The 24,784-nt window shown below is 36.0% G+C and overlaps 5 protein-coding genes across 15 annotated transcripts in view; 1 reads left to right on the top strand and 4 right to left on the bottom strand.

Moving 5' to 3' along the window:
• The window catches only part of Dscam2 (Down syndrome cell adhesion molecule 2), a 97,514-nt gene extending 95,208 nt beyond the window's left edge, over positions 1-2,306 (top strand). For all 5 annotated transcript variants that reach the window (XM_077421465.1, XM_077421469.1, XM_077421464.1 and 2 more), the window contains exon 30: positions 21-2,306. In XM_077421465.1, the coding sequence (XP_077277591.1) occupies positions 21-267 (247 nt within the window). In that variant the 3' untranslated portion in view covers positions 268-2,306. The remainder of the gene's footprint in view (positions 1-20) is intronic.
• A 1,218-nt stretch (positions 2,307-3,524) lies between these two features.
• On the bottom strand, positions 3,525-5,924 carry LOC143905840 (tropomyosin). The gene is made up of 6 exons (XM_077421474.1): positions 4,867-5,924; positions 4,659-4,792; positions 4,257-4,445; positions 3,954-4,029; positions 3,744-3,876; positions 3,525-3,638 (listed from the first exon to the last, which is right to left on the bottom strand). The coding sequence occupies exons 1-6, from the start codon at positions 5,104-5,106 to the stop codon at positions 3,556-3,558; spliced, it is 855 nt and encodes a 284-aa protein (XP_077277600.1). The 5' UTR covers positions 5,107-5,924; the 3' UTR covers positions 3,525-3,555.
• Positions 5,925-6,628: 704 nt separating this feature from the next.
• LOC143905857 (tropomyosin) lies at positions 6,629-9,674 on the bottom strand. Its single transcript, XM_077421491.1, has 8 exons — positions 9,280-9,674; positions 8,918-9,166; positions 8,397-8,675; positions 8,005-8,138; positions 7,659-7,847; positions 7,491-7,566; positions 7,285-7,417; positions 6,629-7,159 (listed from the first exon to the last, which is right to left on the bottom strand). The coding sequence occupies exons 3-8, from the start codon at positions 8,634-8,636 to the stop codon at positions 7,077-7,079; spliced, it is 855 nt and encodes a 284-aa protein (XP_077277617.1). The 5' UTR covers positions 8,637-8,675; positions 8,918-9,166; positions 9,280-9,674; the 3' UTR covers positions 6,629-7,076.
• Positions 9,675-9,816: 142 nt separating this feature from the next.
• Positions 9,817-18,794, bottom strand: LOC143905855 (death-associated protein kinase 1). Of its 5 annotated transcripts, none has more exons than XM_077421487.1 (20): positions 18,597-18,794; positions 17,933-18,011; positions 17,734-17,846; positions 17,498-17,658; positions 17,296-17,416; positions 16,910-17,210; positions 16,518-16,566; positions 16,035-16,151; positions 15,681-15,953; positions 15,411-15,593; positions 15,233-15,347; positions 14,874-15,065; positions 14,537-14,778; positions 13,603-13,692; positions 13,202-13,366; positions 12,898-13,116; positions 12,661-12,840; positions 11,773-12,066; positions 11,350-11,672; positions 9,817-11,245 (listed from the first exon to the last, which is right to left on the bottom strand). In XM_077421487.1, the coding sequence occupies exons 1-20, from the start codon at positions 18,634-18,636 to the stop codon at positions 11,083-11,085; spliced, it is 3,420 nt and encodes a 1,139-aa protein (XP_077277613.1). In that variant the 5' UTR covers positions 18,637-18,794; the 3' UTR covers positions 9,817-11,082. The 5 variants fall into 5 exon arrangements, with proteins under 5 accessions (XP_077277613.1, XP_077277612.1, XP_077277614.1 ...); XM_077421486.1 differs by having other exon boundaries at positions 18,594-18,794; XM_077421488.1 differs by having other exon boundaries at positions 18,584-18,790.
• A 1,722-nt stretch (positions 18,795-20,516) lies between these two features.
• Positions 20,517-24,735, bottom strand: Pix (ATP-binding cassette sub-family E member 1 pix). Of its 3 annotated transcripts, XR_013259345.1 has the most exons (10): positions 24,596-24,735; positions 23,799-24,026; positions 23,355-23,570; positions 23,043-23,250; positions 22,770-22,956; positions 22,275-22,681; positions 21,669-21,981; positions 21,344-21,578; positions 20,846-21,036; positions 20,517-20,746 (listed from the first exon to the last, which is right to left on the bottom strand). XR_013259345.1 is itself a non-coding variant. In XM_077421480.1 (9 exons), exons 2-9 carry the CDS (start codon positions 24,009-24,011, stop codon positions 20,989-20,991), a joined length of 1,827 nt encoding a protein of 608 aa, XP_077277606.1. In that variant the 5' UTR covers positions 24,012-24,026; positions 24,596-24,735; the 3' UTR covers positions 20,517-20,988. The 3 variants fall into 3 exon arrangements, 2 of the variants coding, with proteins under 2 accessions (XP_077277606.1, XP_077277607.1); XM_077421480.1 differs by having other exon boundaries at positions 20,517-21,036; XM_077421481.1 differs by lacking the exon at positions 24,596-24,735 and adding an exon at positions 24,392-24,508 and having other exon boundaries at positions 20,517-21,036.
• Positions 24,736-24,784: the final 49 nt, after the last annotated feature.

Here is a 24,784-nt window from a genome sequence, read left to right on the forward strand (position 1 = left end):
TTTTTTTGCTATCTCGTAAGATGGCATGTTCCCAGCAGGAGCTCTCTACGCACACTACTGCCGCCGATCTCGGTCGCGGAGACCGCGTTTGTCGGCGGCAATCAGGGGGTTGTGCCCACGCCGGGAAACGGGGACCGACCGGAGCTCAGCGAGGCCGAGTGCGACATCGACTCCCTGAAGAAACTGAAACTGGGGCTGCGGAGCTCGCTATGGTCGCGGCCAAGCACTCAGAATAATCCTTCATCGGATTACTCCATTGCCGTCTAATCTGTCCCCCAGATGTCGCAAACCCCCATGGTAGATCCTCTTTTTCTCTTAACCCCGTGGGCCAAAGATTAGGTAAATTGATCTCTTCCCTTCGTGTTTTGTCGAGAATTTCCTCGTGGCCATTCGTAGAGCCACTTGACTGCCACGTCTTCTGTCGATGGTAGGTAAATTACGTTCTGCTCGTTAACGACGATCGAGGGAGAGGTGTGCACAAATAAGATATTGCAAGGAAGATCGAGGCAACGAAGATGGGCGAGTATAGAAGAACGCATAATGATTTCTTACCACATGAAAAATATTAAAGCTCTAACATTTATAATTGCGCTATTATTATCAACGATATACTTAAAATATACCTATGTGACGCAACACTGTAAAACTGTTCTTCTATAAACGTGTTTCTTTGTTGATCGAGCCGAGAAAGCTAGTCGAAAGTATCTATAAGTACGTGCTTTTCCTCTTCCTTGTCTATAACGCGACGCGAGATAATACATCACGTGCGTGCTGAGTGCGTGAGGTGCGTGAGTGAGTCCGAGTCCGAATTGCGTGAATGATCGTTGAATCGCGTGTACGAATGCGTGCCAAAACGACAATTTGCTCAGACCGCTGCGAGTCGTTTCGCCGGCGGGCGATCCATTCGAGACCAAAGACTTAATCGTACGAACAGAGCACGGGAGAGTACTTCGCGTATTATGAACAAGAGAGATGGCAGACTGCTTCTGTTTCCATTGCGAGAAATTCCTTTTTATTTATATCAATTTTACATATTACTTTTCTTCGCTTTATTTAATCTTTCCGTAATCATTTCTGTTATTACAATACATATATATAGATAATGTTGTTATAGTAGGATGAATTATAATATATTTAACTTGCAACTATAAGATGGTAAGAGATTTTAATTCATTTATTCATGGGAAGTACGTTTAACACGATAACAAAAATCACTAATTTATTTTTGTCCATCATTTTATTTTGAATTATATTAATTTATCGCTATTTATTTATAATTATTATAATTCTGTTTATTTCTATAATTTTATTTGTCTATATATTTCCTCCACATTATCGATACTTAATAAAATTATCTTTTTCATAAATCAATATGAAGCAACTCGATGAAGCTTTTGCCATCCTGGAAATTATGCTCGTCTGTGTTCGATGCGCGCATGTTATTAGGAATCGGGATGAGAACGGGTCAGAAAAGAAAAGAGACCGGACTTCCAAGTCTCCAAAAAGCGGATCGTTGACGGTTGGGCTCTGTTGCATTGTAAAGTTTATATATACGTACGAATATAGTACCGTTGATTACTTTAAGTCCGTTATTAAACCTAAGACTTCTATGTAGAACGTTTTTCCTGTAAACGCGGAGCGCGTTACGATCGGAGGAATCGAGTACGAAGCGATCTAATCCTAGCGGTCTCGTTTCCCACTCTGTAAAAATGTCGGCCGAGACGTTTGAAGGAGAGAGCAACGATGAACAAGGTTCTCTCCTACTTCAAATCTCTCTTCTAATGTCGTGCACCTTCGAGACTTCGTGATCTGACGCGACCAATCTTACTATTATGCAATAAGTCGTACCAGCAAAAAAAATCCTTTTTCAGACTGAACTCGAAAGTACTATACGAAATCGCCATTAGAATTAATTAATTACGCGTGCGTCCCGCTGCGAGCTTCCAATATTTCTACGACACTGCCATTCCGCAGACTACTTGTCGCGACCTAAAGGGTCTAATTGAGATCACTTTACACACTCCGGAACAAAAGAAAAGATGTTTTTGTAACTTTTACCGAGATCACAGTGACGTGTTTAACGTAAAAAAGAAAAAAACCTGTTTGGCCCCCTTTTTCCCGCCGACAAACGTCACTCTAAATAGTTAAGTATATGTGATTTTTTATATTCAGACCTCTGTGTGTGATGGCGTATGTATTTTCACTTCCTAGTTTATTTCAGCGCGAAGAAAGCTGTTCCGAATTTATTGTACGCTACCGTACAACACGTCGACGATAACTTTGATCTTACGAAAAAAAAAAGAGAAGTCTAGGAAGGAATTAAGAAATTCTAGTCATGCCATAATATTAAGAGAACGTTTAGAATTTCGGGTTTATCGCGAGATAATGCCGGTAAGTTAAGGAAAAATTGTGCGCGACACTACGAAGACGAGGCCGTAGATAATACGTATGTAGAATACAATATGTTTGAGTATATACACGGGCATCAAGACGCGTGCATACAGTCATGTACGACGCGTATGTTAATGTATATAAGGGAAGCACGTCAATCAAACTCGTAGTGTTCGATTAAATTCGATAGAGCAATCTTCGAAGAGGACAAAATGCGACTCGCCGTCTTGCTCTTGGTACGGTTGCCGGGACATTTTTCGTCGACACGATTTTTGTACATTTTTCTTGCGTCATGGACCGACCGAGTTCTGTCAGTAATCTTGCCGTAACCTTTCACAGGGACCAGTTCTCTTCGTTATTACAATCGTGTAAGAAGTTAACGAAAAGTACTCGATGAGACTAATCAACGATCTTGAACCTGATCAACGAATTTTTTACTGCGCAATTTTTCACGAAGCTATAATTTGGATTAGACGGTCCTGTCATTTATCTGATTGCAATTTGGTACTTTAAGATCTCGACGCGGTAAGGTGCTTTTGGTTGATTTATCGGATTTTTACATTGTTACCCTGCGAACAATTACACGGTCCTCGAAGAACGATGCAGTGACACAACTCGGTGCATCCCCCATCGCCATTTGCGATAATCCGTGCAGCTCGGAGAATATACTTTAATTGTTGCATCTATATGGACGGAGGAGGCGAGCGAACAAATCAAATGGACAATTGTTATTGTAACTACGATTAATTACGTCGTTGTAGAGAGAGAGAGAGAGAGAAAGAGAGAGAAAGCTTACCGGCGCGAGTGCGGCGCAGACGGTCCAATCATGGCGTGAGATTGCGTTAAAAAATCATCGCAAAAGCTTCGTGAAATGAAGAAGCTTGCAAATTCTTTCTCCGTTCTGCGATCGGAGATTATACGATTAAAACAAATTGTCGATTAAATTTAAACTGTATTAAATCTGTGGTACGGCATTTCGATGCATTGTGTCGATCGTAGAATCGATTAAATAAATTGATATCGTGTAAAGTAACATATAGGGTCGATTTTCTGGGCGAACCTCATGAGACATTCAATAAACGTGAGAATTTATATTTGTGTTCTTGTGCAATGCGAATCTTCCGATTGGCGACATGCTTAATCGATCGATTTTGCAAAGTCTGCTCAGTATCCCGTAAGCTCCGAAAACGTGGAGTCCAGATCGTCGCAGATATATTTGTATTTTTCCTTTTCTTTTAGCAGATAATCTAAAAACGCGAACGAGAGACAATTTATTAATAACCCTCTCGGTATCGTTTTCAAAAGTGTGAAAATTTAAAATCTACAAAATATGCGTTTAACACGATTATTACCTTCCCTCTTGTCAACTTCTTTCGCGAATATCTTGACAGTTTTCTCGGCAGTTATGGCACGTCTTTCAGCAGCCTTCAGTCTCACTTTTAATTCCTTTAGCTGCGCTTTAAATTCTTCTACCCTTTGGTTAGCCTGACAAACAGTCTTTATATATTTCTAATTTTTTAGATAAAAAAAATACAAACTCATTAGCATAAAAAAATATCTACTTTCTCTTCGGACACCTCCAAGGACTTGAATATATTGCCGATGATAAATAACTCGTCTTCTCTCTCGAGAATTTTCCTAAAACATAATATCCTGCGTCAAGCGTGTTAAGTTCTTTTAAGTGAGTAAAAAATCTTTCATGCACACGTTTTAACGTGTATCTAAATTATTTTCATGCAAAGGTAAAAAGAAGTCCTCGAAAGTAGGATACATTGTGAAACGTTCCCGTTTAAACTGAAAATAGAGAAGTGGGAAAAGGTTCAGCCGAAAAGAACGCCAGTCTCTATATTTAGAGAATCGCGTACGCTTCGCTCGATTTAACTCTTTCTTCCGCCGCTTCGAGCTCGTCTTCGACGAACGCCAATTTCCTCGAAATCTCGTCCGATTTCGTGTCAGCGTCTTCAGCGATAAGCCTTGCTTCCTTCAACTGCGCCATCAATTGGTCCATTCTCTCTTCATCCTGCTTGCTCCTGTTTTCCAGGACTTTGCAGATGCTAAATAAAAACAGTTTCACGGTTATAACAGCTCATAATATTTCTCGCGAAAAAAAACAATGTTGGTGTTAATAAAAATTTAATCTCTACAATACTTTAACAACTATTAATATAAAATATTTGTCGTATCAATTATGTGTATAATACGTTAAAAAATATTTTATAGCAAAAAATTTGCATGGTAAATTTTATATAGAAGCATAAATATTATACCGCTTTGCGTCTTCAGCAGTTTCCATAGCTTGCGCGAGTTTTACTTGAGCCGACAAACGTCGTTCCTCCGACTTTTCTAAATTCTGCATGCACTGCTGCATTTTTCTATTCAACACCGCCAGTTCCGACTGCGTCTGTAATTTTACAAATGATGTAGAACCAAATCGAATTGCGTACGCATGTGATACATTTCTTCCGATTCACTAACCACGATATAGATCCTCTCCTTTATCTCAAGATCTCTGTTTGATTTCACCAGTTGGGCCTTACTCACTTCAAAATCGTGCTCCATTTGCATCAGCTTTTTCGCCAGTTCACGAACCTCATCCCTCAATTTTTCTTCCCTCCGATTTGCTTCCTTCGCCTGCTGATCGCATAGATCAGCTTTGTCCATCGCGAGATCTTTCTCGAGCTTTAACGTCTGCAGTCGTTTCTTAATGACGTTCATGTCTTCGTTGGAAATTAATTAGAAATATTTTTTTTAATCAACGATCGTTAACAGAAGTTTCAATAGATAAATTGTTGCGTTTAAATGAATTATATTTTAACAGCTTTATTAAGTGGTAAAAATTAAATTTTTAGTAGCTAATCAACTTTGTCGTACAGCAAAAATTTTTAGTTTACAATAATTATTTTTGTTTATATTATTTTATAATCTTTTTATTGCAAGTTGTCCGATCAAGAACGCTCTTTGACTAAATTCACGTAAAACACTTTCACTTTGAAGTATCTTCTTGCCGCGTATAAAAATGATAATTTTCAGCTTTACACTCTGCTAAACAGAATTTTTAATTACCGCAGAAACGCGAGCGAAGTATCAAAATGAAACGTCCGTGGGTTACTGTACTCAGTGACCGATGAGGACAATGTTTTATAGACTCAATGCAATGCAAAAGGATAAAAGCGACCGTCGCTTTAGTTAGGCTCAAACGAATTCTTGGACTCTTCTTAAAGCAGTAGTCTGCTTTGTTGTGCCGATGATTGTTGCCGATCGCAGATACATCGATCATTACTCTTATTTTGTATTATATCTGTTTAACAATTATTATGTTCTAAAATAAGTTTCATAATAGATGTAGTATATCTCTATTCTTTTACTTTAAATAACAGACATATCTTTTATTTCATATTTTTAATGCGTGAGAGAGAGAGAGACAAACGTTAAGATATAAAGGCTCCTGCTGACTAAGTCCGCGTTAACAGTACACTCACAAAATTTGGCAAAATTGAATTAAAAGAAGTGAAAAATAACGTTAATAAACTAAATTATTCTTACAACCTGCAGCGCTATTTCTTGTTTTAGTGTAGTTTTTTATAAAAATATTGTCGAAGGAAATTGATTGCTATAGTTTTTTTGATAGCATCTTTTAATAGCTTTTATATTTAAAATGTTTATATTTAAAATAATTGTTATGTAGTGTTATAATATACCGAAGACTCCCATTTTATAATTTTATTATAATTTAACATGTGAAAGCAAATATTTATTTCAATTCGACAGCTGTCACACAGCTTGTCTTCATTCTTGATTAGACGCAATTCAATTCAACATGTGTGGGTTATCAATTTATTGATTACCATAACGAAAAGATAGTTTTCGGTACATTTTACAAGTCTATTCTATCGATTATAAAAATGCTATTTTATTGCAAACCATTTTTATTTTAATGTATATATACGTTGCAAGAATTTTCATAATATATTTTTTCGCTCCAGACGTTATCAATCAAACATGGCTGCAGTGAGTCAACAGGAGCCTTATTTTCAATTTCACAGTTATATCATTTGTCAATATATTTTATAAATAATATTTAATATTGGGGAAATTGATTATTGATATCATATTAAAAAGCGAATAAAATTAAAAATTAACTTTCATTCGTTATATTCCTATAATATTTATTTGGTCGTTTTTGAAAACTTTATAATACATTAACAGCATGATACATCAAGGATTAAAACTCATTAGAGAATTTGTGATACTATTTATTGAAAATACACATTTTACATTGATTGGTAAAAAGGATGCGCGATATCATGGCCTCGCTCGCGCGTACGACATTAAATCCCTCCAACGCCTCTGAAAGAAAAAGAAATAGATGAAATTGTGAATCTTCGATTGACATAGTGAACAACAAGCGACCATGAACTAGTTGTTCGATCTTGGCAAGATATTACACGAAGCGAAGCAGTTATAGTAACAAGTCGCGTTGCATTGGCTTGTCCATCAGTATATTATTGCGCGAAGCAGATTATTTCTAATATCGCTCACGGCTCTCCGTACAACAAAACAAACGGCATTTAAGCGACATTTTAAGCACAACGAGCCGAACTAATAAATATTAAAAGATAGCGAATAAGCGGAGGGAAGCGTATAGGAGTAGCAGCGAGAGTTAAATCAAGTCTGCCCGCAAGATGTTAATAGCCTGTCATCTCGGCGAATGTCGCATCCATGTCGTCGCAGACCGCCTTGTACTTTTCCCTTTCTTCTCTGAGTTCGTCTGAAACAATCAACAATTTCTCTATGGTATAGAAAGAAGAAAAAGAAAAGAGCAGAATCATTTTTTTTAAATAATTTTTAGAATAATTGGAATACTTGGAAATAAAATTTACAGAAGAGTCTTACCTTCCTTCATGTCCATTTCCTTTAATAACGCCTTGACCGTCCTTTCGGCGGTGATTGCACGCTTCTCTGCTTCCTTCAGTTTTTTCTTCAAGGATTTCAGCTGCAGCTTAAAATCTTCTACTCGCTGGTTTGCCTGAAATCAAAATAATCGAGAATTGATATTGCAGCGCGATTAATAACTATCGCAGTGTATTATGTTACGTCACCTTCTCCTCGGATACTTCAAGAGATTTTACGATATTCTGTACAATGAAGAGCTCGTCCTCGCGTTCCACGATTTTTCTGCGAAAAGATATTTTAAGTGAGAAAATTTACATATAATATATATATTTTTTTTATATGTATGTAACGCAAATTATAATCGCTATGCATACGCTTCGCTAGTCTTCACTCTTTCTTCAGCAGCTTCCAACTCCTCCTCCACAAATTGTAATTTCCTGGCTATTTCGTCGGATTTCGCGTCAGCGTCTTCGGCGATTAATCTTGCGTCTTTTAATTCCGACATCAGCTTCTCCATACGTTCCTCGTCCAAGCGACTTCTCTCCGTCAGGACGTTACACATTCTGTATATACGTAAGAAAAAAGGAAAATAGCATTGCTTCGTCAAATCTTGTTCTATAATTTATCTTATCGGTCAATTTATGTATAATCCGTTTAACTTATGTTTTGCAAACGTATCACATTTGCAAAACGTTAAAATCCGGCGTTAAATTTATGAACCTCTGCGCGTCGTCCGCGAGTTCGGTCGCACGTGCCAGTTTTAGTGTGGCGGAAAGACGCAGCTCCTCTTTTTTGGTAAGACTCGCTTCGATCTCCTGCACTTTCTTCGTCAAAACGGTACGATCTTGCTCAGCCTATATGTAGAACACGATTAATTGGTACAAGGTGAAAAGTTCTTTAGATAGATACTTATCGAAGAATATTGATTGCTATAGCTTTTTGATAGCGTCTCTTAATAGCTTTAATAATTGATAGCTTCAACAAATTATGTTATTATTAGAAAACTGTTTTCTTCGTAGAAATTTATAACACGCGCTTATGAAAAAAAAACTTGCTTATATTGTAGGAAATCTGATTTAGAAAATCCATTCGTTTTAATCATTATTACGCACTCTGGACCAAGATTTCTCGCACTGCTCTAGATCAGCGGTTGATTGTTCCAAGTTAGCTTTGGCGATAGTATAATCTCGTTCCAATTGGACAAGTCGTTTCTGCAGATCTCTAAGATCGTCGTTCAGCCTGTCTGCTCTTATATTTTCTTGTTTCGCTTTCGTCTCATTGGTTTCAACCTTCTCGTTCGCGGCATCCATCTCGAGTTTCAACGCCGCGATTTTTTTCTTGATCGCCTCCATCGTGACGCGCGATTTTGGATTTTCCTCTTATCAATTATCCTGGATATCATAATTATCTTGTAAAGTTAAAGTACAATTTTAATCAATGAAACTTACGCTAATAATTGCGCGATCAAAGCCCACAAAATTCATAAATCGCGCACTTAACTAAAATATAAGTTAAAGTAAAATAATAAAAATACAAGTATTTTAATTAAAATTAAAATATGGCAATATTTTAATTAATTCTAATAAAATCCTGAACAAATGTTTTAATTATTCACAGCGAGCAGGGCCCATACCTTAAATATAGCGAGTAAAAGAAGGACGACGAGTGGTGCAATCACAAGAACGTCGGGTATTACTCGCCGCGAGATTTCACCCCGTCATTCAACGCCCGATGTATCTCTGTATCAGCCTATTAATCGTTTAATAAATTTCGCGTGGTGGTGCTGGACGAGCAGAGAAATTCCTACTAAGGGGGACACTCACTGTGATCGTGACGCTGATCCGCGGGGAGAATGCACAACCGGATGCTTTCGACAGCTAAGCTAAAATAAAACGAAACCGATTTCAGCGGCGATGCCGGCCACCTTCCCGAACTCCCCGATCCAATCCAATTCTATAATTGCTTGGGGACTTTGGCTATCGTCCCGAAACTTACCCTCCGCCGTCGTCGCCGCAGCCTGCCTACGAAACGCGATATCTGCCCGTTCCCATGCTATTCTCGGCCCCCGAAAAGAATCCCGTTCCTGTTTTCTACCGACCACGTAATCAACTCCCCGTAGTAAACAGCCTGACTAGGTCCATCGTCACATAGGTCCGATTGACATTATGAGTCGCGTTAAAATGTCAATCTGCATGAACCGGCTTCGAATCTTCCCGCTGATCGATGTCCTGCCTATCGAACGAGTTGATGTCACGCGCGGGAGCTTTCGATGAAGCCACACCAATGAAATTTAAAATTCCGAGATTTGAGATTAAAAATCTACCTGAAAAGGATTTTATGACATTATAGAAAAAATCGTATATCTAGAAAATAGATTGCGAAGTTTAACAAGTCGAAAATAAGGGGGTGAAAACTATCTGTGGAATTATTTTACAAATCTAGAAATTAGCAAATAGACAGACAAGTGAGATGAAACCTATTAGATGAGATCTATTAGATGCAAATGATATAATAATAAATAAGACAATTAAATCTAGCGAAAGATATATTTAATAATTTCACCAGTTTATATTTTTACAACAGTCTCAGATTATAACATGTAACTTCTTCGTTTAAGCTATTATAAGATGTTGATGAGAAAAGAGAGCTACTCGAATAAAATTCTATAGATGTTTCGATGTGAATGTTTTTACTGTTAATAGTACATACTTCTTAATTAACTGTTACACGTTGGTGAGATCGATTTTCTAGTTGATTCACAGGTATGTAGATAAGTAGACTTTTATAATTGTAAATGTTACTTACAATAAAAAGTAACGCAGTCATGTTACAGAAGAATTAGTTTGACTGTTACACTTTTAGTATATCTCTTTTTCTAAATATCGCATATACTTTTACCATTTTTGTATATGGCACGCAGTAAAGATGTTGCATAAAGTTCAATAGAAATATGCACTCAACTGTATTCGAATGTACACAGTCGATGTATCCAAAAGTAATAGTAAACTGTGCAAATTGTTGTTTCACTCTTTTGCGCATATATACATGCTTGATAAATATTTCGAAGTATTGAAAAAGCAGTGCATATTGACATAGACTTTTGGCAAGATGTAATACATGTGTATATATATATATATATATATATATATATATATATATATATATATATATATACACATATACATGTATTTGTATATATCAAGATCATATTGGCGTATCAAGAAAAGCGCTCAAAACAATATCAGTATCAAATATGATCATATCTATGTAAATGCATCATTTCCTTGGAATTAACAGCTTCATATAACAAGAAAAATGCAAACTGCACAATAACACAACGCTTATTAATATAATATTAACCGCAGCACAATTCTATCAAGAAATAAAAAGTATTAAGTAATACAATTTTCTGTCTAAATAATTAATACAAATTAAAAGATGTGAGAAGAAATCGATTTCCATTTACGATAATCATACCACAAATCAATATAGTAATGTGAGTTAACAAGTACTTCATCGGCTAGTAAGTACAAAATAAAAAAATAATAAAGAAAAAGAAAGAATATAAAATAAAGTACAAAAAACGTCACGGATCTCCTTTATATCATTCAGCTCGAAGCGCAATGCGATCAATCATTAAAGTTAAGTTACATATAAGGACATACACGTACTTAATAAATTAACGTACAATGTATACTGGGCGGAAATAGAAAGACAATGCTATCCATCAAACGTGCGGTGTTTCGAGAAAAAGAACACCTAGAAGGTGCTGATGCGCCATTGATGAGAGCAACATCGTCATCTGGAAAGATTAGACCCTGTCTCGGAGTCGATGGACATCAATAGCACGTAGGTTGGCGTATACGTGAGCAACAGGTGCACAGCGTCCTCGCGATCGAGCGCTCGCAATTGTTGCACCAGCAAACCTACGGTGCATTCTGCACCCGCGCAGTTCAGTAGCCTGTGAATCAAATATGGAATTTTTGGAATACTCAGTTGCGTTACGACCATAGATATACGTCTATGGTTACGACGTAATCGGCATGTTTCGAAAGTTTTTTTTACCTCAAAGTTGGACTGTCCACTGTACTATCTAGTTGGGCGACGCGATCCCCCAAACCGAGCCTTACAGCGAGTAAGCACCAATCTCTTCCGTGATAATCAGGTGGATCCAGCATCTGCGCCAACCGCCGCTGCACAGCAGGCTTAATGTATTTTACAGGTTGCTTCGGTCCGGGAACGCAATTCTCCATCAATGGCAGACCGCAACTTACTATCTCCCACACGGTTTCTCGTCGGTCGTTTAGAGGATTCTTAAGGGTTGCCTCTTCGAGACCTTTGTCAATTAAAGCTGATATAACAGTGGCTGGCGCCCAAGAGTGAACTATCTGCAAATTGTATCGATTAAAATAAAATACACACACAGTCACAATTTTTTTATTTTATAATATATAAATCTAAATGTGTACTTTTTTAATCTTTACTTACCTCGTCGTATTCTCGAAGCTGGCTAGGACTCAACCAATGCCTCTCGAGTAACATTCCAGGGGCGACTAATTCGATGGTTGTATCCATCGCATCCAGAATCACGCTAAGAAGAGCAAAACACTGCGCACTGGAACCACGCGGACCGCGAACTTGAATTTCCACGCAGCTGTGTTCCTCTTCCTCGAAAGTAATTATACTTTCACAAGGTCCCAAACATAGTTTTGATCCTCGCCACCACTGATACAGATCCGAATTCGATGGATCCCACGTTTGAGTAATTTTTCTCAGTTGCGCCTACAATTTCAGTATTTCAGTGTTCTTGCAAAGAGACACTACGTGCTGCTCTTCACCAATTTCGATAAAACTTACAGCAATGGTAGAAGATACTATCTACCAGTCTACCTAATACATGTAAAATCGTTTTTCTTATTCGAAGCTGAAACGCTATTCTGTTTCTTCTAAATTCTAAAATAAAATCAATGAAAAACTAAATAACTAAATAAACAAATAAAAAAATAAATTGATAAACATTCTTAGATTTGAGAAAAACAAAATATAGAAAGAAAAACTTCCGGCATTAGCCATACGCGAGCTGATGTTTTACGGAACACTAATTTAACGCTTTAGTCGCTGAGCCATAACAGCTTAACGTTATTGATCGTTAGTGTCATATCCTGGGGAAGGATTCACTTTTAACTACTTTTAACTCAGCTTCAAAGATCCATTCAGAAAGACGGTTTTATATCTGTTGATTAGGTAGTATTTTATATCATTGCTGTAAGTTTTATCGAAATCAGTGAAGAAGAAGCGCATAGTGTTCCCGTTAATATTTTAGTATTTTCAGTATTTTTCTATTGTCACATTTTTTTTATTATAAAGATTGATCACCTGTAAGTGCGTAAATATAGCAGTTAAATGGTATAAAGGCGCTTCTTCTGGACAAAGGCGTAAACCAGTGTGAGGTAACGCGTTGGAACATGGTTTCCACGGTTCCCATAAACCCGGCAGACGCTCTACAAGGTTTAAACATGGTATCTCGTACTCCACTTCGTCGTCATCCACTTCGCACTAAAATTTAATAATCAAATAATAATCGATTAATTAATCAGATTTCCTAAAACATACCGGAACGCATAAATTGACTGCTTGTAAAGCTTGCAGAGCTTGAGCGGCAGGGCACGGACATCGTGCTTGAAAATCTTCTAAGGTGTAAACACCGGTGGTTCGACCGCCCAATCGTCCTCTTTGATCGGGGCTTAATTGCCAATTTAGCACATCTTGCCAAAACCATTCGGGACTAAGTACTATCAGGTTTCCAGGTAAAAGAATGCATTCCCCCAAGTTCTGTAATTTAATATAATATAAATACTTGTTATTAGAGAAAAAAGTAACATCTTATAAATTAAATTGGAATTAATAAACTACAAACCTGTAACTGTAATCCGAGATGTCTGCAATGTTCCAAACATACTAAAGGATTGATCTTTCGAACCTCGTTCAGAAATTCTTCCTGAGTAAGCATTAACGGAGGCACTTCTAACGACTGCATGTACGACCTCCATGCTTCGGCGAGACCAGTCCACACTAAGGCGCTCTATAATACGTAATTAATATCCATAGTAATAGAATTCTATCTCTATCCCAATATCACATTGATGCAGAAAATATATACAAGAGAGAGAATCTCTTTTATTCTTTTTAAGATAGATAATATAGTGCATGTATGTATACATGGGAGAAAGCATTAGTGCAACTATTGAACCAAAGTACAGTTTCAGTTTATACACATCATTCAGAATTATTTAAAGGAATTGAGAGAAGTATTTCGACCTGTTTATCAAGATTCGCCAGGGGCACGTATGTAGCCGCAGCACGCGGCGCGTCACGTCGGAGAATACTTTCTGCAACTTCCGGTCCATCCTACATCATGCATTGCATGCATTAAGGCTTGTTAATAAACATTAATGGCCAAATAACCAGCAACTAAAACATATGTTCTTAATAAATTCGATTCAATGTGATATACATATATATCACATGATATCGGATCTTTTTATTGGAAATGGTGCGCTCAATCAATCAAACATCGCAAATAATTGAATGTCGTCGAAAGTCATGAGACACAGAAGGTACTTTCAATATTTTCAATTATTTGTACATATATCAAATCAACCATGCATCATGGATGTCAGAGGAAAATCATATAAGTGATTATAGAAATTGTCGCATTGCCTCCGTTGAGAGTCAATAGCTGATTCGACAATATATTGACACTGTAAATTTCGAAATTGATGAATAAATTATACAAACAACAGCGTAATGAGGTAGATCATTATTGATCAGAACCGTTTCACGAAGGGTTAATGAGCACATTTATTACATGCTGTACAAATTTGTACAATTTCCTGCGGAAATGTGATTATTTACATAAGGTTGCGTTAGTTACAATTGCTTGTATCAACAGGTTGCAGAATCAAACGGTTCTGTTCGCATATATTTAGTATCAAGCATACTGATATCATGCATTTACTGATATATATTTCGAAGTGGATTAAAGATATGTATAATATATCGATGGTAAAGATATAAAATCAGAAGAGATTGCAAATTGGCATCAAAAACAGATTTGCTGAATTCGTGATTGTTCGCCAATTTTTAGTTCTGCATAGACAAGTGAGTAATGAGAAATATAATATCTCTTCTAATGTTATAGATGAAATATGATAAATTTATAATTTTACAGAGAATATAATCATCATTTTACCTCGAGAAATTCCATCTTCGCATTATTTAAATAAGATCTGAGGAGTTTCAGGCCAGGACTAGAAGGATTAGTTGCGTCTAATGCTACCATTTGAGGTTCTTCTCCTAAAATTGATGTAAAGTCTTTCAGAAATGGCAAGAGTGGTGCGAGTAGATTGCCGCCGTTAGAATTCGGAGCTAAAGGTTCTGGTGCGTAAGTACCGACTAAGATTACTTTTACGTCGTTGCATTTGCCACCAAATCCTTCAATAAAAGAGGCAAAAATTAAAATTGCGAAAATTTATCCACAAAAATTAATTAATTACAATACAAAAGATTCGAACGCAACAGTATCTTACCAACATTAGTCGGATTAATACGATCCAAAATAAATTGCAGCCAAAATTTTATCTGCTGAAGTTGAACGGTCAGCGGTTCTCTTAAACTGACTGTAATAAGATGCACTGCTGGTTGCTGGAATGTAAGTACGTAATGATAAGATGCCAGAAACTCTTCGCGTCCACATAACTCCCAAAAGACGCATTCGCCACCTGGTCAGTTAAATACACACATCCATATAACATATTTAAGTTTTAAAACAATCTATCACATTAAATATTTAAAAATACATATTACAAAAGTGTTCAATCTCTATTACATTACCATAACTCCATATATTTGTGTTAAATTAAGTAATAATTAAGTATAATTCGCTCACCTACATTACCGCGACTCCACTCTACTCCCTGAGTACCTTCATACTCACTATCGCTGTACTCAAAACTGAGAGACCCGTGTTTACTCGTCACGTCGAGTTCGATACTTGGTTCTCTCTACATATCAATAATTTTTATTATTTATTTATCATTTATTACATTTTTATCGCATGCACCTACCTTAGCGCTACAATTCTGGCTCCTCGACCTTCGAAAGAAGCCAAAACTAAATAATCCAGATTTTAAAGAATTGATTAATGATGTTTTTCCAGAGGCGCAATGCCCGAGCAGTCTTATATGCAGTCGGTCTATCGGTCTGTGTGTCGGTTGCAGCTGACGAATGTAATTTTCGCGCTGATTCAACTAAAAATAATTTAAAACAAGATTCGACTTTCGCATAATTCTTCCAAACGTGGAAAGCATTGTGTATTGTAAAATATAAGAACTTACATTTCTCAATTTATCTAATAAATTTGCGATCTCCGGATGTCCATACTTAATCGCCGTGACGTCCGCTCGGATCCCTCGATTTGTTTTATCAACGTCGCAACCAGCAAGGCACAAATGTCTGACAAGATTAATATGTCCGTGACGAGCAGCTACATGCAACGCCGTGAGACCTTGTTTGTTCGGTGTGTCTAGATCAATTCCGCTCTCTATCAGCAAAATCGTCATTCCCTCGTCGCCAATCTCACAGGCGATGTGCAAAAGAGTGTTTTCTTTCTGAAACAAAAACGTGCAACCATTTTATTCGGATTATCATTCGGTACGCAATATTAGCAAAATGAATAAAAGATGTCTTACAGAGTCTTTCATATTTAATGGAGCACCCTGTAACAGTAACTGAGAGACAGCCTCAACACAGCCACGCTTAACAGCACTGATCATTGCTCCACCGAGACCTTGAGGAGCTTCAGATTCCTGTGTATAAAAAGATTAACATTTTTATCGGTATGATGCAACTGTAATTTCTTTGAAATTATAAAATAATTTTGCATTATCTTTTGTTGCGTGCAGCATGCATAAAATTAAAAATTTTTTTTTTTTTTTAATAACCAAGGTATATATGTATGTACAATAAAAAAAATTGCGTACTGTTTTTGATTTAGTAATATATATTGTATGTAAAAAAATAATTCGTATATATCTAATATACGATATAACTGTACAACGGATTGAAATAGAAGTCGGTCAAAAAATAAATAAAATTAATTATATAATACATTGAAACAGACTATATAATAAATCGCAATGTTTTTGAACAATGTGTCATTTTCAGGAACACACCGTGAGAATCCAAGGATGTTTAAGGCACGATTCAGCATTTCCTCTCTCCCTAAAATAAAAAAATGATTTTTTTTCTCGAATTAAAGTAAATGTACCAATGCCTGGACATGTCAGTGGACATGTACCTATGTCTGGACACCTTTATCATTTTAGTTAAATAAGTATAACGCGAATTAAAATGAAAGATAAAAATATTTTTAATGTATTTTGAAACTTTAGATATAGCATCCAAACGTTAATTTGCGTTTATACTTATTTAAGAACTAAAATGATAAAGGTGTCCAGACATAAGTACGTGTCCTCTGACTGTCTAGGCATTGTTACATTTACTTTATATGTTTATTAATAATAAGTTAATAAGTTCACAAATTTATAATTCTCCTGCAACTTACTTTGGATCCTTGATCAACAAGGATCGTATAAAGTCTTTGGCAATCTCGGACACATTACTGAAATATTCATTGTCAAATTGGTATTGGCAAGCAGCAACGTTTGCGTATGTCTCTTGCTTATCCTCGCCTAAAAATGGTGAAGTTCCGCTCAGAAGAATATACGTTAATACACCAACAGCCCAAAGATCAGTTCCCAAGCTAAGTGGTTCGTAATTTACGATTTCCGGTGCCACAAATTCAGGCGTGCCAAACAGTGCTCTGTGTTCTGAACCAGGTACCAGTCGATGCGATAGACCTAAATCTATAGACCAATAGTACTGAAATTAATGACTAGTAAAATTATATTGATGATTTATCTATTTAACACAAAGCATTGGAAACATTACCTATCAGCTTAATGCTAGGCATAGGTGGTGGTGACGACAGTAGAATATTTTCAGGCTTAATATCCAGATGAGCAACTTGGTGGGAATGTAAATGATTAAGTGCCATTAAAACCTGGCGCACCTTGGAAAGGATATAAATTAGAAATTATTCCCAGAACATTTATTAATGTATTTACTTTAATCGTAATGTATATTTACGTACCACATGAGCAGCTTCTGCTTCACCGGACGGAGTCCAATGAAATAATTCGCCTCCCGTAATCAATTCCAGGAGCAACACCACTGTTGTTCCTGTGTCTATTACTTTGTATAATGAAACAATGTTAGAATGTCTTAATCGAGCCAAAAGACCAGCTTCTCGTGCTAAAAAAAATTACCATATTAGAGTATTTTAAGAATAGGAGTATCAGCAATGTATTAGGTATAAAAAAATACTACCAATGTCAGCAGCAGCCACACCTCTGGCAACTCGCCTCTTTCGCATAATTTTTGCGGCGTACAATGCTCCAGTTTTTATTTCTTGACATTTTCGTACAATAGCAAATTGACCCCTGTATTTTGCAAGATTGCAAAAATCATTGAACGGTAAAGAAAAACATCGATAAAAGGAAAATCAGTTAGAAGTAACAGCACTTACTTGCCAATCTCTTCGAGCAGCTGATAGTTCTTTTCAATCGGTTCATGGTGGACCTCCATTAAAGTGCTCCACACAGGATCTGAGCAATAAACATAACGTTATTGCATGGTTTGAAATTAAAAATTAATTAACTTATATATTAATATTATATCACCTGTCGTTCTAAATTAAAAATATTCTCATCTACACAATCTATACACCGATAAACAAATTTTAAAATATGCACGTAACATTAACATTAATTTGCTATGCAATATCCAACATTTTTCAAACAATAACAAAAGTTAAGTCAAACGCGACGGTACAATTATGTTCCAGACAATTTAAGGGGGGCAAATGCAGGTGCCGGTCCTCGATATTGCACACCGGTACAACGGTGCAACGTCAACACGCTGCAAAAATTAGCTCGCAACGACAGTCGGACAGTGATGCACAGATCCGAACGGACACGGACGATCGATGGACGTCAGCGATCAACAATTGGACGTCGCGATTTACGACGGTCAAAACCCACGATCCCCAACATCGTGTTTGAAGCGAAGCCGAGTCGCCCGTTGTCAAATTTCTGTAACGACGGTCCCCTCTCCCTCCCGCTACCCTCTTGCTAATGAGATGTGACGGAGAGCGCGCGAAGACAAGTCGATTTCTTACTACTGCTTACTACCGTCAGACGTTTCCAGCTGGCGAGACGTGCCCGGCATCATCTCCCGATCGTGTTCATCGTTCGGTCGACGATCAATCCGGACAGCTTCAAACTTCGCAAGTAGCCGTTATGGAAATCGCGCTGCGTCCGACGGCCAGAACGGCCTTCACCCATGCCGCATGCCGGCCGCCCCACACACATAATCGATATTGTCGCGTGGAACGCCATCTCCCTACTGCTTCCTACTTACCACTTACCACCGAGCCCGGCCGAGCCGACCGGGCGGCCCGGGCGCCGCCGACAGAGAGAGAAGCTGCCTGGAGCGACTGGAGTTATCGGAAATGTTGGCGCTGGAAGTTTATATTTTTTAATAAACAATAGCTTAAACGATAACCTCCTTAATTGCTCCTTTAGAATCAAGAATTGCTCACGTTTTAAAATTAATATTTTTTCAAATATTTTTACGAAAAACGTAAAATTTATAAAAACATATTTTTAATAACTTTGTGCAACTAAATCCAGCATAAAATGATTGCTCCTTGACTGCTCCTTATTGCTCCATTATTACTTTAATAATTTATCGCATTTTTATTAATAATAATAAATAAATAACAGTTTTAAAAAGTTTTAAAAAAAAATAAAAAACACAAAAAGGTAAAATTTTCTAAAAAAAAATTCAATACATATATAATAAAAAATATTTTATTTTTACGCTATATAATTAATTGCACATTTAAAAAGAGCTGTCGGGAGACGTCACGCCAAATTTTATACTTATTTGGCACATAATTAACAATATTCTTTCAATTATTTTACATATAATTTGAAAGGAATTCAAATCGCAGCATATATTAGCGTTTCCTTGTGCATATGCTACGAGCTTTCCGCTTATTTGCGTAAGGTAATCGTTGTCTGCATAATGCTTTTAAGTTGCTCTAAACGAAATTACTGTTGTCCGGTGACAGCAATATGATGACAACTGCAGGGACTTGTGCCAAACACTATTTCCTTTTTATGCCAAGGAATGCTTGGCTATCTAATGGGGAATATTTATTTTTAATACATTATAAAATAATTTTGGAAAGATTATAACATGTAATAACGGAGATGTACAATTATCGAAATTTAAATTGTGTTTGCTTGCGCGAGTGCATGAAATATTCACATTAACACAATATTGTGCTAATATGAATATTTGTGCAGGAAATTTATCATCCCTTTCGGATCTCACGTCATTAATTCTTTATTTCTCACCCTCTTTTGAGGTGAGACTCGACATTCGAAACGAAATCGAAAATATGGGCCTTAGATTTTCTCAGTTCGTGTTTATTAATTTTCCTTTATTTACTTCGCATTGTTCAAGTCCTGTTTGTATTATATTTAAAAGTAAAGTTCCAATCGCTAAAAGTAATCGAGTTTACACGCGGTTCATATTGAAAGTCTTTTGTCCAGATTCAGAATTTTCAATTATATCGTATTTGTGACAAAATTACTATTATTCGCGAAAAGTAATTGAATTTATTCGAATTAGGTATACGCAGATATCCTCTAATTAATATTCTTTTTATTCTTAGTAGCAGTTGCCATCGTTTGCGACGTAGGTATTGTAGAATGGCCCTTTACACGGCTTCCGATAGGTTGAAAATTTATTGCCTGTTATTCCCTCATTCCCCGGGGCTCGATTCTTGAATTCATTCGCGAGAAACGTATGCGCAAATGTTGTTCTTACAAAAAAGTTGCAAGTTGATTGGCTATCGCATAGCTTTTAATCAATCAATTTGCAACATTTCTGCAAGAGCAGAATTTTCACATATATTTCTCTTGCGAATGAAATCAAGAATCGAGTTCCTGTTTTATTGCCTGTTGCCTAGCATTGTGCAAGAGCCTTTACACTTCTGATAATTGTATCTTATTTTAGAAAAAAAAAAACAATTGAAGAAATCGTTTATATATTGTTTGCAATTTAATATTATTTCGTTCTTATATATGACTTATGACGGACGTACATATAAATATGCTCAGGGAATATTAGAATCTTATTCTATATTAGATATGTGCAAATTATATAGTTTGACAAATATACTTATGAGAAATTCGTTTTTACAATACATTCTCAACTTTATCTTCAAATAATCCATTCTGCATCCTCTTATAAATTAAGTGTCCTGTAACTGTATACGTAATTATATATTTTGCGTTATTTGCAAAATAAAATAATTATTTTTCGTGCTAAAGTGACATTTTCATTGAATAATATTCCAAATAATTACCTAGAACGTATAGCATTAATATCTTAATACAAAATACATTGTCTGCTCATATTCTTGGCATTTAAAAAATATAAAGATTAAAAAATGTCCTTAACAATATCTTATACGTGCATTTGACTTGCACTATTATGACACTGTGTATCTTATTCTTCCAAAAAGAAATACTGTCCAGCTCTTTTCTGATCCAAGTCCTGTAAGAAAAGTAATTGATTAAAATTTTACCCTTAAAATACAGTGAAAATGCGCATACGTATATGTTTTATAAATAAGAAAAAAAAAGAAATTATGACAAATAAAAAATAAATAAATATTACCAACTGTTTATATATATAAAGCGCATAAAGAGTTATATGAACAAATATTTTATATTATCCAATCAAATTGCGATTTCTAGCTTAGCTATTAATGCTTTATTATCAAAAATATATTGGCAATTAAACATTTTTAATAAATTTCACGTTGCTTAGAGAAAGTTATATCAACAAAAGTTATACATACTTTTACCGATTGATTCTTATTGATCCTTGGTCTAAAGTTGTTGGGATCTCTTCTGAAAGTGATGCCCAATAGTTCTAGAAATCTGTTCATACCGTTTAACAAAGATTGAGGACTATGAGCAGTTGTCATTAAGGACGGTATGCCGGAAAATACTATTACACGATCAGCCAAGTATGTAGCCATGATAAAATCGTGTTCCACTACAAATCCTGTTTTCTTTGCGTGTAATATAAATCTGAAATGCACATGCAATTTTTATAACAGTATTCATTCCATTCCAGTACATTCATATCTCTTGGTGGTAATATTTAAATCTATTAAATACCTCTTGATGACCTTTGCGGCAACTAAACGTTGTTCGGAATCCAAATACGCTGATGGCTCGTCAATCAAATAAACATCAGCTGGCTTTCCAAGGCAAAGGGCTAGAGCGACTCGCTGTAACTCTCCACCAGAAAGATTCTGCACTTCTTGATCCATGATATCGTCGATCTTCAAAGGCTTCATTACATCAGTTACAAATTGAGGATGCACGTATGCGTCTCGGACCTTCTCGTGTAACAGTTGTCTGACAATGCCTTGGGATTTGGGGCTTATCTTTTGTGGTTTATAACTGATGTGAAGTTGAGGAATACTTTCTGTAAAGCAACAATTTCATTATCACAATTTCATATCATGCATACTAGGATTACCGACAAATAACGTTTAACTGACAAATAACAGAGAAAAAATGTTACCAATTTTACAATTATTAAATTCGACTTTCTCGCAAAGTATTGTACAAATAAAACTTCATTATATTAATTCTATTCATTTAGTTGAAAATGTCACGGAATTTATCCCGTGTTCCTTTTAATGGTCGTACCCGCCAATGACAGATACACAAATAATATGCATACTTATATGTAGATGTCTACACACGTGAGCATACCTGATCCATCATCCGGAGGTAAGTTGCCTGCCAGCATTCTGATAAACGTTGTTTTACCAGTCCCATTTTCTCCTAATAGAACAAGTATTTCCGAATCGGTGAATTGCCCTTTCTCGACATTCAACTTAAATGTTCCCATTGTTTTTGACATAGCAGGATACTCGTAGTGATTCATGCGTTTCACTTCTTCCTCAGTTGCACTTTCTGCTACTTTAAACACAAGAGATTCTTCACGAAATCGTAAATTTTCCGTGGGAACAAACCCATCGAGGAAAATATTTATTCCTTCTCTTACGGAAAAAGGCATGGTAACGACTCCATATGCCCCGGGAACGCCATATAGGCAACAAATGAAATCGGACAGATAGTCCAAAACCGATAAATCGTGCTCCACTACTATTATAAACCTAATATATTAAGACAAGTAATAAATGCGTTAGAAATCTAATAAAAACTAATCGTGCTTTTCTCCTGGTTTTTTTTACAAATACTTACTTGTCAGGATGAATTAGAGATCTAATAGTCACAGCAGCATTGAGACGCTGTTTGACATCTAGATAGGAAGAAGGCTCGTCGAACATGAAAATATCTCCATTCTGAATGCATACCATTGCACAAGCAAATCGCTGAAGCTCACCACCGGAAAGTGCTTCAATACTTCGATCACGTATATGTAACAGATCTAAGAAAAAATATATACATTAGCAAAAATATAAAACATATAAAAGATTAGTAAAATTTTCCTTTTAATATCCAAAATTAGCTTACCAAGCATTTTGCAAATTTCCATCTGATTCTTGCATTCGTCCTTCTTATCTAAAAGTTGCTGCACGGTACCTTTCACGGCCTTAGGAATTTGGTCAACATATTGAGGTTTAATAAGTGCCTTAAGATCATCTTCCAAAATTTTGGTAAAATAATTCTGCAACTCGCTACCTCTGAAATGACTTAAAATTTCTGTCCAATCTGGTGGATCCTGTCCAAACAAAAAAAAATATTTTCTGTGCTATCCATTTAGTAGTTTGCATACATGTATATACATATATGTTGCGTGTATTGCGAGACACAGCAACTACATACAGAATATCTCCCCAAGTTTGGTTTTTGTTTGCCAGCTAAAATTTTAAGGGCAGTCGATTTGCCAATTCCATTAGTTCCTACGAGTCCTAGAACTTCACCGGGACGTGGAATAGGAAGTCTGTGTAGTTTAAATGAGTTCTTAGAATAACGATGCGTCGTTTCCTTCTCTAAATTACTAGGAAGATTGATAATAGAAATCGCTTCAAATGGACATTTCTGAAAAAAAAAAAATCTTTTTCATTGTCATCTACGTTAAAAGTTATTATTGTATAACATTTAGAGATAAGCATTACATAGGAAAGGTGCAAATAATCTCATACTTTATTCAATTTGGTTCATCATCATTATAAAGAATGTTTCAATACTTAATAACAAGTATATTAATTTTATCAAAGATGTCATTATAAAAAATTGTTATATAATTCTATTATATAATAAAATCACCTTGACACAGATACCACATCCAATGCACAGTTCCTCCGAGATGGCTGCTATTTTACTGTTTGGATTAACTTCTATACAAAGTTTTCCCATTCGTACTACGGGACAAGATCTCTTGCATTCTTGCCTACATCGTTTAGGTTTACACTTATCTGAATTCACAATCGCTATACGGGTCAAACGATCCGTCTCCTCCATTGACTTTTTTGGTGGCATGATGTTGATGATATGCTAATTTTGGGAAAAAATATAGCTTGACTGTATAATAGACAAATTAAAATATAAAGTACATCATGAATATATAAGGCAAGACAAAAAGCATACAACAAAATCTTGAAAAATAATATGAAGTAAAATAATAAGATGACAAAAACAGATAAAACATATAAAATTAGAGAATAATTTATAAATATGTCCTAGCTGACATATTTTAGTTTAACATTTATAAGCTGTTTAGTTGATAATTCACATTATAATCATGTACATCTCGTAACATCTGGAGTAAATCTGAACAAGCAAAAAAGAATGAGGACTACTAAGCAAACAAATAAAAAACCTAGAAAAGCAAAAAAAATGCATTAAATTGTCATACTGACCAAATTTTAATTATCGCAATCGTAAAAGCTGTTAATCCCATACGACTTCTAACCTCAAATTGTAAATGACAAATTCGAAATGCTACCGAAATAAATATCAACGCTATTGTGATGGGTATGTCGTTAATGGAAATAGTTTGTCTCAATCCTATACAGAATTTGAAAAGAAGCAATGTAATATATATAATATATATTAACGCTTACCCTCTAAGAAAAGTCAGAAACGTGGATGGTGGATAGATCTACAGGAAGTGACTCCAAACTCCATTACTCCAAATGATCCTATCAAACGCGTTTCGATCTTTCTACAAGAACTTGGTCTATTTCCACATTTTTAAGGTGAAATTTCATGAGCATTAATCTGTGCTGATTGGCTACAAAATAAGGGAGCTT

The sequence above is a fragment of the Temnothorax americanus genome, unplaced genomic scaffold (genome assembly GCF_048541705.1).
Source record: "Temnothorax americanus isolate GAGA-0224 unplaced genomic scaffold, ASM4854170v1 Scaffold68, whole genome shotgun sequence".
Taxonomy (NCBI): domain Eukaryota; kingdom Metazoa; phylum Arthropoda; class Insecta; order Hymenoptera; family Formicidae; genus Temnothorax; species Temnothorax americanus.

What these genes read in the sequence shown, in the direction of transcription:
- LOC143905840 (XM_077421474.1), bottom strand. Translation starts at nt 5,106, where the DNA reads ATGAACGTCATTAAGAAACGACTGCAGACGTTAAAGCTCGAGAAAGAT. An exon ending in AGAGTTAAATCGAGCGAAGC is followed by an intron (nt 4,030 to 4,256) that starts GTACGCGATTCT and finishes ATTATGTTTTAG; the next exon opens with GAAAATTCTCGAGAGAGAAG. An exon ending in TGGAGGTGTCCGAAGAGAAA is followed by an intron (nt 3,877 to 3,953) that starts GTAGATATTTTT and finishes ACTGTTTGTCAG; the next exon opens with GCTAACCAAAGGGTAGAAGA.
- LOC143905857 (XM_077421491.1), bottom strand. Translation starts at nt 8,636, where the DNA reads ATGGAGGCGATCAAGAAAAAAATCGCGGCGTTGAAACTCGAGATGGAT. An exon ending in CTCGCGGACGACGCGCAGAG is followed by an intron (nt 7,848 to 8,004) that starts GTTCATAAATTT and finishes ACGTATATACAG; the next exon opens with AATGTGTAACGTCCTGACGG. An exon ending in AGAGTGAAGACTAGCGAAGC is followed by an intron (nt 7,567 to 7,658) that starts GTATGCATAGCG and finishes ATCTTTTCGCAG; the next exon opens with AAAAATCGTGGAACGCGAGG.
- LOC143905855 (XM_077421486.1), bottom strand. Translation starts at nt 18,636, where the DNA reads ATGATGCCGGGCACGTCTCGCCAGCTGGAAACGTCTGACGGTA. An exon ending in CATTAAATATGAAAGACTCT is followed by an intron (nt 15,954 to 16,034) that starts GTAAGACATCTT and finishes TTTTTGTTTCAG; the next exon opens with AAAGAAAACACTCTTTTGCA. An exon ending in CAGTCAATTTATGCGTTCCG is followed by an intron (nt 12,841 to 12,897) that starts GTATGTTTTAGG and finishes ATTAAATTTTAG; the next exon opens with TGCGAAGTGGATGACGACGA.
- Pix (XM_077421480.1), bottom strand. Translation starts at nt 24,011, where the DNA reads ATGCCACCAAAAAAGTCAATGGAGGAGACGGATCGTTTGACCCGTATA. An exon ending in CAAACTTGGGGAGATATTCT is followed by an intron (nt 23,251 to 23,354) that starts GTATGTAGTTGC and finishes TTGTTTGGACAG; the next exon opens with GATCCACCAGATTGGACAGA. An exon ending in ACCTCCGGATGATGGATCAG is followed by an intron (nt 21,982 to 22,274) that starts GTATGCTCACGT and finishes GTTGCTTTACAG; the next exon opens with AAAGTATTCCTCAACTTCAC.